Raw genomic sequence first — 12,918 nt, forward strand, 5'->3', positions numbered from 1 at the left:
CTACAGGCTTCATTCACCTTCAGCGCGCTTCCTACAGGCTTCATTCACCTTCAGCGCGCTTCCTACAGGCTTCATTCACCTTCAGCGCGCTTCCTACAGGCTTCATTCACCTTCAGCGCGCTTCCTACAGGCTTCATTCACCTTCAGCGCGCTTCCTACAGGCTTCCTACAGGCTTCAGCGCGCTTCCTACAGGCTTCAGCGCGCTTCCTACAGGCTTCAGCGCGCTTCCTACAGGCTTCAGCGCGCTTCCTACAGGCTTCAGCGCGCTTCCTACAGGCTTCAGCGCGCTTCCTACAGGCTTCAGCGCGCTTCCTACAGGCTTCAGCGCGCTTCCTACAGGCTTCAGCGCGCTTCCTACAGGCTTCAGCGCGCTTCCTACAGGCTTCAGCGCGCTTCCTACAGGCTTCAGCGCGCTTCCTACAGGCTTCAGCGCGCTTCCTACAGGCTTCTTTCACCTTCAGCGCGCTTCCTACAGGCTTCTTTCACCTTCAGCGCGCTTCCTACAGGCTTCAACGCGCTTCTTTATACCAGTTTGACTCATTTATTAATAGGTTTTATATAAAGTTGATGCTGCATCCAAAGCTAAAATAAATAAGAATCATGTTGGTCGTCTTTCTAATGTGTTTCCTCGTCTCCTCTTGTTTCTGTCCTTGTTTTCCCTCAGAGCCGAACGATGAAAGTGGAGCGAACGTCGACGCCTCTAAAATGTGGCGGGAGGACAGAGAGCAGTTCTACAAACTCGCCCAGAAGATCGTACGCAAGTCCCTGGGCCTTTAGAGATGATGTCATCACCCTGTGACGGTGCCCAGCACTCTGTGTTTGTGTGTTCACGCCCTCTTCCCTCCTCCTCCGCTACTTCTCACCCAGAACAGATTCGCAGCATCGATCAATTAAGATCTGATCGTCTTCCTCGTCACCATGGAAACCAATAAAACATACACACACAGAGTGCTCCCGAGATGGACAGATCGATAAACTGATGGATGGCCAATCAGATGTCACAGAGGGTTGGATCGATCCACTATCCAAATGTTTAGGAACTTCAGATTTACTAAAAGTCGACAAGAAAAAAAGTGTCATGTGATCATTCTCACAGTGACATCATCACCTGTATGGATCGCTACACACCGACGGCAGTAGCGAGAGCATTATTATTATTATTGATCTTATTAGTAGTAGTAGTAGTATTATTAACCTGAAGGAGGTTTAGTTTGCATTAAAACACAGCTCACACTCTGATGACGATCAATAGGAAATATACAGTAATCAATAAATATACCAATAACAAATCAAACCAGCAGCAGATCATAATCGGAAACATCCTGAGCTGATAAAGAAGAAATATGATGTTAAAGACGTGCAGGTGTTTCAGTGGCTAAAGGAAGGGCAGGTAAGGTTCAGTCGAGCCTTTCACAATAAAGGTCTTGTTTATTTCACAGACTGAAGAACAGATTGAGGAAATAAAACAGACGAGTTTCTGAACACGTCAGCAGAATGCAGGTAAATACTGTAAATACTCAAATCTGTCAGGTTAAAGAAGGTCATGTTAAAATCTCGCCGCGCACGAGACTTTCTTTACACGTGTAGTTGAAACACGAGTTAAAATGTTTGCATTTATAGAACAAACTGTCCTCCTGCTGTCGGTGTGACGCTGTTTATTCTCTGTGGCATGGACGAACTCCTCGTTGGACTTGTTGCACTTTATCTCTTCTACCCTGAGGACGGCGTTCGCCATCAGAGGGCGAGCTCCGGTTGATTTTACCTTTTTTTTTGTAGTTTTAAATTAAAAGAAGAAGCTGGACGTTGTTGTTGGTCTGCTGGAAGAGTTTCTTTTAATCAGCCTGATCAATACTTCATTAAAACAAACTGAGGGAGGAACAACAAGACGTGTGTGTGTGTGTGTGTGTGTGTCGTTCATCAGCTGTGAGACGGGTTGGAGGGAGCCGAGGCTCATGGGTATTGTAGTGTTTAGATCCACCTCGCTGAACTGAAACGTGAGTTCACAGTAGGAACTCTAGAGAGGCGTACCTGAGTCAGGTGATTACTGCAGCTTCCTGTCTCGACCTGCCTCTGACAACAACACCCACCATCAAAGAGACACCACCATCAGTTACTGTCGGAGCGCAGACAGGCCATTAGTGCGGAATTACCTGAGAGTGTGTACATTTTGTAAACAGATAAATGATGTGTGGTTACATTTTTAAAAGATCCCTCCACAGTGACAGCTTTATGACTGTACTAGTCTGATAGTTATGTGAACATTAGCTAGCAGGCTAACTCCTGTTGCAGGCAGCTATGTCAAATAGTATTCTGGCTGTTGAAAATTATTGAAAATAACTTCCAGATCCCAAAACTGAATCTAATCTGCGTGAACTCCCAACCCGTTCTCATCCCAGAGGTCACACATGGACGCTTAGTAAGACCCTTTGGCCTCGCTTTTTAACACCCTGGGTACACTTTAGCATTGTTTTTGGACGTGTAGGGTTCTGCAGTCAAGATAATAAATATGCAACATTCGGTTAGACTTTAAAAATTGAACTAGTGGTTAAAATGTTGCAGTGTAGTTAGGTTTACGCACCAAAACCGCTTGGCCGGGTTTACGCACCAAAACCGCTTGGCCGGGTTTACGCACCAAAACCGCTTGGCCGGGTTTACGCACCAAAACCGCTTGGCCGGGTTTAAGCACCAAAACCGCTTGGTCGGGTTTAGCAGGTCTTAAGCTAATGCTAATTCTAACTTCATAGATTAGTTTACTGGGTGTACTGAGACGTCATCGGCCGCAGTTAAAGATTAATGTGTTTTCATTATCAGCAGGTATCAAACACCTGCCACAGACATGGCTGAAAAATAACTTCTTGTTAATAATGGTGAGGTCTGGATTTTCAGAATCTTTACAAACCAAACAATCGATGCATCGATGGAGGAAATAATCAGCAGATTGATCCAGAATGAAAAGAATCATTAGCTGCAGTCTGAAACTAAACAGTTCAGAATGAGCTCAACAACTACAGCAACAACATCCTGCTTTACATTAATGAGGCGGAAAAAGAATCATTATAGCCTATAAACATTTTACTGCTTTGATACTTACTGAGTACTTCCAAACCTACTGCAGGAGCATTTTCAATGCAGGTACAGTGTGGGATTAGTAAAGGATCTGTAAATCTGTTTCAGTCTGCAGCACCCATTTAGTGTCGGCACCTTGAATCAGTCTGGATTCTGTAGCTCCAGCTGTGCCGGGAGAATCCGGATACACGGTTTACACGCGTGTGTGTACGAGGCTTTTGTTTTGGTTTATCACAGATCGCTCACCTGTCGGCTGCAACAGAAAGCGTCTGTTTGGACGGTTCTCCTTCAGAAACACTTAGTGAGATCTTTATCAGGTCTCAGCATCAAACACTGCTGACATTCCTCTGTTCACCCACACAGCCTTGTGTTCCGATGTAGAAATCAGCAGTGACGTCTCTTTCAGCAGGTGATCTGTGGCACACTTTATACCCCCGAGGGCCTCCAACACCCTCTCCAACAGAGCAGGTAAAGACCATCATCAGGCCTCGTGACCTATCGCCACGTTGAATATCAAATTCTTTACATTTTTTTTAACCATATGATGTCACAGAGATTTAAAACCTATTCTTCAAGACAGACCTGGACAAAACAGCATAATGACAGAGCAGAGTTACAGATAAGAACACCAGACACACCCGCAACAACCAAAGGACAACCAACAAAGACTCTGAAGTTACACAAACAGTACAACTTTAAGACCACTTAAAGTACAGTACGTAGGTTTAAAAGAATTAGTTACTGCCCCACTGTTTTCTAAAAGCACTGACAAAAATTTACAGCTTTTAGATCCATGTCTTGCATCCAGTGTTTAAATTACCCAAAGGAAAAAAGATTTTTCAGACGCAAGTCAGTCTGCAGTCACCAGAGTGCAGATTATAGGAACTGGTGTTGTGTGACATGATAAGAGGGGAGCACACCGAGGACAGACTTATAAATAAAAGTAATCAAATGTCTGTTATTTTGTACACAACGGTGTAGAAAGCTTTACATCAGAAATCTCAACGCACTATGGTAGACCGTGTCCAACAAAGATAAACATCGGTCAGGAGCATTCATATAAATCAGGTCACCGTAATCAAGTGCAGTGAGAAAGAGTTGCAGCAAACAATCGCTTCCTGGTTTTCCAAATTTGTCAATGTGCAATTTAAAAGAGAACTGATCATCAGTTAAAATATACAAGTATTTGTACATTTGGAATTTTTCTATCTGATCACTATCTATAGTAGAAACGCGTGGAAGAATGTACAAAGACGACTTTGATTTTGAAAAAGCATGAGCTAAGTTTTCTCAACATTTAAAAATCACCTTTAAGCTGATCAGGTGTACATGAACAATGCCAAAGCTGATTGTAAAAAAGCAAAAGCTTGATGTACAGTAGCAGCACTGCAATAAATAATGCTGTCATCAGCATAAAAATTCTACCAGTTAACAGTCTGATTCTGCAAAACCCAGAATATCTGATATTGAGAAGAGAAATATTTGGCTCCAGCGTCTCAGTGACATCTTGGCTACTCACCAGGCTAGTTAATTAAACTAACTGCTTACAAGATAGCCAGTCACAAATTGCTGCAATTAAAAGGGCTTTACTGGTATGAAGGTTTCATGAGTTGCCAAAGCACCAAAATCTGTAAAAATAATAAAAGTAATATAAACAATATCATTAAGATTAATATTAATGATATCACTCAATAACATCCCCACCACCACACCACCTGACATTTTGTTCAATAAAAAGATATTGAAGAGGGTGAAAGATTTTCAAGCTAACAAGCTAGCGAGTTTTTTAGCTTAGTTGCTAACAGGACACAAAAGGCTGATTTTTACTTCTGCTTCTGCCGTAGCCGGACATCCACCTCCCCCAAAAATCTAACTTGCAGTGAGTCAAACCCTAAAGCTTGATTTATACTCCTGCTTTGGGGCAATGCATTTATACTTGTGCAGCGGTAGGGCTACAGCGTCCATTGTGTTGACTTTTTCCAGGCAAGCAGGCGAACTTCCGGTTTAGCGCTCAGCTAACGTGAATGGGGGGAAAATTGCCTACGTGCGGCTGGTGTAGCCTGGATCACATTCTGAATCGAGTCATTTCGCTCGGGTTGTGACGGTCAAATATACTGATCCACCGTGTTACAGCAGCTGGTTTAGCTGCTAGTAAAAGTTACCTCAAAGCATGGGGCACTTCCTGTCGGCTCGGAGGCTACCCAGCCAATCAATTACAGTGCTTATGGTCCATGTCACCTCATCATGTAGTTACGTCACATTTCCTCCTATGCCTTTCCAGCTCCTCCATCTTCTTCTGCTTGAACTGGTTCAAGGCTCGTCCAGTCCATCTCCTCCGACGCCTTCTCTTGTTTCTGCGTTTTAGTAATTTCACTAAAAGTAACTGCTGTTTCAACATCGATCAGCTCAATTCAGCAGCCATTAGTTCAAGATGACTTTGACTGACAAAAAGTCTAACCAGCATGTCTTATGCATCAGCTAAAGTCAGCGCTGTGAAGCGCCGCATGAACTCAAAAGCACCTATTGTTTGTAGCAGCCTACACCAATGAAGAAGAAGAAGAAGAAGAATAAACTCAACACAGTGGAACAGAAAAACGCTAGTTGGCATAAATGGTCACGTCTACACTGGCATCCTCAGTGTATAACTGTATCAGCACGTCGTCCTCGTGTCTCCCGACTGACTCCCCGCCTCTCCGCTCTGAGTGGACGGTTAAATTAAACTCTGTGCTAAAAAAACTTTGACCCTGTGAGAGGATCCAGCTGCGGCAACTTCACTGGATCAAACGGACGTTATGGTTTTAACTGATCCAGCCTTTCTGTCCAACACCAACATGCTTCATCACTTTTCTGCTGAACCTGCACAGAGCAGCTGAAGTATGGTTACAGCTGGGGATAAATCAGAATAATAAGAATGCATAATTAAAAGGTGAACATCAGTTGCAGGTCTGAGACGGGACGTGAACTCCAGTTTCATCACTTCCTGCACCGACGCTGCTGCTGTGGCGTTCCCGGGGAAGCTGGGAGTTTGAATCAGTGTAGAGGAACAGAGTTCAAAGGCAGGTTCAGTTTGAGTCACAAATCCTCTGATCATTTAAACTGCTGCAATCAATACCTCTGTCTAAATCCCTGCCACGCCCTCCACTCGCACGTCACTGTGAACAACATTCAGTCGCTCTATTTTCATTATCAAGTTTAAAATCTGCTTCACCAAAGTCATAAAACAGGGATTATGAGATGCACAAAACCTTCATTGTAAAACTGTGAATTTAAGAAGCATTTTAAAAGACAAGAAATGATTTTAAAAAACAAACAAATGTAAAGAAACTGAAGCCTCATCAGATGGGTTCAGCGCTGCGATGTTTACTCAGACATGAAAAGCAGGATCAGCTCTCATGTGAAGTGTGTGGATCCAGCAGAGAGCAGCTAAAGCCCGAATAATCCAGGTTTAGATCTGAACCTGGATCCAGTCCAGCAGGCAGAGACACGAATGAACCCTCTGCCACCTTCTCTCTGAGATTTCTAACCCTCAGCAAAGATTTCAAGACTCATTTAACCCGAGCAAGGAGTTTGTTACTGAGGGTGAAATCACATTTAATCTTTTATTAAAACCTTAATAATCAGAGTCCTCAGCACCCAAAGTGAAAGTTAAAGCTTCAGTGTTGAAGAAGAACTTTAGTTTAATTTAATTTATGAGTAATCTCGAGTTTGTTTTTGTAGCAGATCAGTTTGTTGATGCGTCACTGAGGCTGATCACTACAGGTGAGCTCTGTGATGTGACGCCCATAGACTCACCTGTTCAGAGTCTGTGTGTCTCAGGTGTGTCAGCATGTGAGGAGGAGGGCGGGTCCAACAGGTAGGAGGCGGAGCTCTGGTTCACCTGGGGAATTCCTCTGTACTGATCATCAACACATCTGAGGGAGCGAGGCAGGGATCCAGAGATCAGTCACTTCTTCTTCTCTTTATCTCTCTCTCCCATCTCTTTTCATCTTCCTCCTTCTTCTTCTGTTTCATGTCGCTCAGTTCAGACTTCAGACACATGAAGCTCCTTAAAACTGTCACCAAATGCACCAGATTTTAATAATTTTCACAGATGTTAAGACCTGCGAGTCTAAATTCATAAATCACTGATAAATCATTAGAAATCAGAGTAAATCCTAATAAAATAACAGCGAGTCTTTAAACAGCCTCTGCAGTGTTTCATCATCTCTCTGAAAGGATGAAACTGAACGGGTTGTAACTCACATAAGAAGCAACCACTCGCTGGCTTTCTGAGAGCTCTCTGACCGCCTCTGTGCTGCGTCCTATGTGAAGAAATCTGTTCGCATTTTCTGCGAAATCGTTTCGTTTGGCTCTCGAGAATCTCGCCTGCTGATTCTGAACCGCTGCAGCTAACGAGTCTGCTAACACCATATAACGATCGGCTCCCAGCTCAACACAAACTCCACGTAAGGATAAAAACCAACGACAAAGTTTTATGTGCTGGCGCCCGTCAGGACAAACGAGAATCAGATGATGTCGGTGAAAACACAGTCAACATCAGAAATGCGTTTGATTCACAGAGAGACTCCACTTTGTTTTGGAACAAACCGACCCAGAGTCGTCTTTCATCCTGTCGGACCGGTAAACTAAAATTACTGCAAAGCATCTGAAACATATTGTGATTTTGTGCTTTAGTTGGCTCAAGTTGGAAAACGTTAGCTCGCCGGCTAACACGAGCAGTTGCTAACAACTGGTACAGTTATATTGTTTTCCACATTACTTCACCAGCTAACGATCCATATTACTGACCTGTGTACCATCGGTATTGCAACCTGTTCTCATCTCAGGCGTCACATATCCAAGCTTTGAGAAAGCGTAGTTATTTTACGAGAAACGTCGATTCGCCGTGTGTATGAAACGCTGTAGTCCCCACAGCTCAACATGAATATATTTACTGACTTAGGTTTAGGCACAAACTTCTGGGATGGTTAAGATTAGGGTAAGGCGCTTCGGGGGACTGTCAACGCCTTAAAACCAAACTTTGCTAGCTAGCTAGCTACTTAGCGACCGGAAGCGCTACTAGCGTTTGTGGTCACCCCAGGGCATCTCATTCACAAGTCGAAGGGTACCTTTTGCGTGAAATAACTGCGTTTTGTGAAGCGTGGGAACATGACGCCTGGGATGAAAACTGTCAAAGTGTTGATTTTAGCCTGCAAGAAAGGATGTAACGCTTCAAAGCAGACGTGGAGTGATTGGTTCAACGTGATGTCGTGGGATGGCGTAAAAATAGCACAGCACTTTTAAGGACATTTTGCGCGGCCATTTCAACGAATTTTAAGCTTTTCACTTGTGATTTAACGCTGTTTAGTACCCGCAGACTGGAGCGACACAAAGGAGGTTTACGGGTCGACATCCATCAGACATCATGATTGGGTTACAGTAACAACGTAGCTTATGTAACTATCTTGTCTTTTTGTCTACTGAGTCAAAGTCTGGTTCATCGCCCCCCCATCCGTCTCCTTATTCCGACTTTTCTGATTAATTATATCCTACACCGGATCTTTTCCCTGCGACAGCTGCCGCAAAATGGCACGCCGTTTCTGCACTATATAAATCAGTAGAGACAAACTGGCGTGAAATGGCAGGTAAATACCCCGACAAATGACTGAAACAGGCCATATGGTGACACCAGGCTGGTTTGTTTCAACTAGCCTGTAGTGATGTAAGGCAGCTAGCTAACGTTAGCTCGGACCTGCCGCTGTTTGCTTTGTAATGTTCACTTTAGATTTCTTGTTGCACCGTGTCAGTCGCTGTAACTAACAAGACCCACATGATATATAATAGAGGCTGCTGAAAACTCCACATGGCCCCTTTAAATCCTCAGAACCCGTCCACAGCTCTGGGATCAGTTTTTGAATCTGCCGACCGCAAACAGCTGCTGGAATAGTAAGTAAATGTGGGAGGTGTAACGTGTATACACACTGACCCTGCACTTCATTTAGGTTCTGAAAGGGTTAAAATGTTATAGATTGAACATAACAACACAAATAATTCATGTAGACAAACAAAATGTCAAGTTCCTCATAAAATATTTAATCTGTCGTGTTGGCTGGACGACTCCACAGACAGAATATGAAGTGATTACAATGAGCTCCACCTGCTGCGACGTTAAAGTAATGAACACATGAATGCATCAGTAATTAGAATCCAATGTTGTTCAGCAATAAATACTTTTACTTTTAGTACTTCAAGTACATTTAGATGACAATACTTAAATAACGTTTTTGAAGACAGACATCAGCATGTAGCTGCTAACATGGCTGCTGTTTCCTCTTTGTCCTTTTAAACTCTGTTAGATGTTAAATTATATTTATTGATACAGAGTATTGGAGGCTGTAGTTGGATGATTTGTATTCTGAAAAGTCAATTAATGAGTTAAAAGTACAGAAAATGTAAATAAAAAACATGTTTTTCATCTTCAGGTGTCTCAAAGTTAAAGCGCTCTCTCTCTCTCTCTCTCTCTCTCTCTCTCTCTCTCTCTCTCTCTCTCTCTCTCTCTCTCTCTCTCTCTCTCTCTCTCTCTCTCTCTCCAGCTCCTCCCAGTCTTTTATATTTAAATGCCGGGCGGGCGAGCCCGGCTCACCTGCAGGTAAACTCTCTCTCTCTCACAGTCGGTCTCACCTGAGCATCAGGCAGCAGCTCTGTTTCTGAAGTCACCAGCAGAGAGGACGAGTCCTCAGAGCTGCTGGAGCTTTTTAAAAACAGACAAAAGAAGGACCACCTGTGGATTTCTTCTTCTTTGGTCCTGGACATTTTGAGGAAAAGAAAAAAATATGTTTGAAGGAAGAAAGGTGGACGACAGGTGGACATCTGCGTCAGCCCTGAAGAACGATGGACGGGAGAGGAAACCTTTTTAAGGTCTTTGAGAGTTTAGAAAAAAAAAGACTTAGCTTACAGGTGTGAAATAAGGTGGACGTGACCTGGTTTCTGGTGTCTGGATGTGTTTAAGGACAAATGATTGGATGTCCCGAACATCTGAAGGAAAAGATCGTTGAGACAACTTCTCTGACTGGAAAATAAAAGAAATGTTCGAGGGAGTTTAAGAGGTTTGATTTTTACTGGATCATTTTAGAGAGAGACAAAATAAATGTCCAAGAAAAGGACAGCTGGAAACCTTCACTGAGGAGTTTGTGAAACCTTCCAGGTTCGGACGACCTGAAACATTTCGTCTGGTCTGGCTCAAAGAGTCCAGAAAGACTTTAGAAAGTTTGTCCACAGGGACGGACACAGAGGCATCTTTCAGTAAAAGAGGAAAGAAAATGTCTTGAAGAAGCTCTTCCGTCAGATACGTCTCCGTGCCGACACTGGACCGTCCTGAACGTTTGGAGATCACAGACTGATCCAGGATCAGAACGGCTTGAATCACCTCTGACCTCTGACCCAGGTACAATATTTTCATTTTTAACACAAAACTAAATGAGTACATTTGCTTCATGCCAAAACAGCCTCTGATTCAGGACTTGGTGAAACCCTGGTGAGCTGGAGGTTTATGGTGTCCACCGTGAGCCACAGCGTCCCCCTTTCAAGTCCAGCTGTGGGGTTCATATAACTCCACATCTCTCTCTCTCCTCGTGTCCTGTCGTCTCTCTACTTTCATGAAGTCACAACATTTTAAATTGTGAACAAACTGAGATTCTTGTCTCCTCTGTTTTAATGATCAGCTTCCGGTTTCAGTCAAATCAAAGAAAGATTGGACCAGTTTAAAGTTTTAGAGATGCAGAAGTTATAAATGTCTCTTTAGCAGGTTGAGGTCTTCAGACAAGAAGCTGCTGGCTGTTCCTGAGTCAGATTTAAGGCCAGATGAAATCTGGAGTCACTATCTTCCTTTAAATCATTTTCATCAGAATACATTATTTTAAGTTGAATTTGCTCCATGTTTTGATTCTTCCACTGTTTTCTGTCTTTAGATTGTATCTAGTTTTTATTGGTCGTTGTGTGAAAAGCACGAACACAGCAGAAGAAGTACTCAGAGCTTTTCCTTCGAGTAAAAATACTCTGTGACCACTCAGAGTCCTTCATTCAGGACTTAAGTAAAAGTACAAAAGTATTAACAGCAAAATGTACTTAAAGTAAAAGTACTTGCAAAGTAACTCCAGCTATCAGATAAATCTAGTGCAGCAAAAAATACAAATGTAGTTCAGTAGAAGTCATTTCAATTAAATTTTTCATGCAGAGCAGGTCCAGACCAGACTCTGTTTAATGTTATTTACAGAAACCCAACAGTTCCCACCAAGAGCAGCACGAGGCGACAGAGGCAAGGAAAAACTTCCTTTAAGAGGCAGAAACCTCGAGCAGAACCAGAACTCAGTGTACATATAAGTAGCACAAAATTAAAATACTCAAGTAACGTAAAAGTACCTCAAATTGTACATAAGTACAATATTTCAGTTCAGTAAATGTACTTAGGTCATTTCCACCTCTTGCTTGGTGAGGGTTGTTGAGTTGTTCACATCCTGAGAGGAAAACCATCATTTAATTTGTTTAATTTACCTTTAATACTTATATTTATTTATACGGCAGTCACTTTGTCTTGGTTCTGGCGGCCCCTGTTGAAAAAAAGCAGTAGTGTTCCCACAACCTCGGGTTGTGATGGTCTTGATCCGGTGCGTGCATTTGCTTTGGAAGCGAGTGAAAGGAAGACGCAACTTATTTTTAAGTTTTCTGTTTGCAGAATGTATTGAGCTGAGGTAACATATCTATTTGTGGCTCTGTGAGATTAATAACTGTGATGATAGCGAAACAAACTTTGTTGGGTGGTGATGGAGCAGTGGATAGGATGCATGCTTTTGGTGTGAGAGACCAGGGTTCAATTCCCCACTGTGTCCCTGAGCAAGACACTTAACCCCTCGTTGCCAGAGGCGTGCGACCTCTGACATGTACAGCAGCTGTAAGTCGCTTTGGATAAAAGCGTCAGCTAAATGAATAAATGTTTTAGTCCCGTTCATCCAGCCAGGTCACATGTAATAAGGATTATACTTTTATTTATATAGCACGTTTTAAAACACAGAGAAAAGAAGATTAACACACACGAATAAAAATAAACCAAACTAAAGGCAAACAGAGTGTTTAGAAAAAGGCCATCCTGTAGATATGACTTTTCAGCAGCCTCTGAAACCACAGATCGAGCCGGGCGGTGAAGGCTGATCCAGAGTTTAGGTGGACAACTGAAAAAAAAACTGATTTAAAATATAACCAGGAATGGATATAAAGCCTTGATCAGATGAACAAAGTGGCTGAGAGCTCAACATCTCTGCTATAAATCTGGGACCCAGGTCATGCAGGGCCTTGATGGTGATTAGGGGGATTTTAAAATCAATCTAGATAACTTAACTAAAAACATAAATCAATGTTGTTTTACACAGGAAGCAAACGCAGGTCTCCTGCCTGAAAGCCCGCAAAATTTCTATCCATCCACCCAACCCTCCTCCTCCATAGTTGGACTTCATGGATATTTTTAAGACGTGACCCATCCTTCTCATGTGCTAGCGTTGCACAGCCACTAGAGCTCACTCCCACAGTAAACAGAAATATTGATCAAACTTTTGTGCTGCACAATCTACTGATATGATCATTTTTCTGCTGAGGACAGGTCGCATTGCTGTTGCATTTTCTACTAATTGAAGACTGATGTAAACAGGAACTGCAGTCTAAACGAGGGAAGATTTACAGTGTGTTTTTGGCTGATAAACACAAAGATAAAGATTTCAAACCAGACTGAAAGAGCTTAGTGATGTGGGGTTCAAAGTTCAATTTTTGGTCAAAAAGAATACCAAGAGGTGGTCTTGATGTTGCTGGCGAGTGGGCCAGTATAG

General features: G+C 42.8%; 2 protein-coding genes across 3 annotated transcripts in view; both read left to right on the top strand.

The window, feature by feature from the left end:
• ube2g2 (ubiquitin-conjugating enzyme E2G 2 (UBC7 homolog, yeast)) overlaps window positions 1-1,885 on the top strand; it is a 12,595-nt gene extending 10,710 nt beyond the window's left edge. Inside the window, exon 6 of the mRNA XM_046054486.1 lies at window positions 666-1,885. Coding sequence (XP_045910442.1) covers window positions 666-778 — 113 coding nt within the window. The 3' untranslated portion in view covers window positions 779-1,885. The remainder of the gene's footprint in view (window positions 1-665) is intronic.
• Window positions 1,886-10,368: 8,483 nt separating this feature from the next.
• LOC123974059 (thrombospondin-type laminin G domain and EAR repeat-containing protein-like) overlaps window positions 10,369-12,918 on the top strand; it is a 33,926-nt gene continuing 31,376 nt past the window's right edge. For both annotated transcript variants that reach the window (XM_046054496.1, XM_046054497.1), the window contains exon 1: window positions 10,369-10,490. The gene's annotated coding sequence lies outside the window, so the exon portion shown is untranslated. The remainder of the gene's footprint in view (window positions 10,491-12,918) is intronic.

This window comes from Micropterus dolomieu, linkage group LG07 (genome assembly GCF_021292245.1).
Source record: "Micropterus dolomieu isolate WLL.071019.BEF.003 ecotype Adirondacks linkage group LG07, ASM2129224v1, whole genome shotgun sequence".
Classification (NCBI taxonomy): Eukaryota; Metazoa; Chordata; class Actinopteri; order Centrarchiformes; family Centrarchidae; genus Micropterus; species Micropterus dolomieu.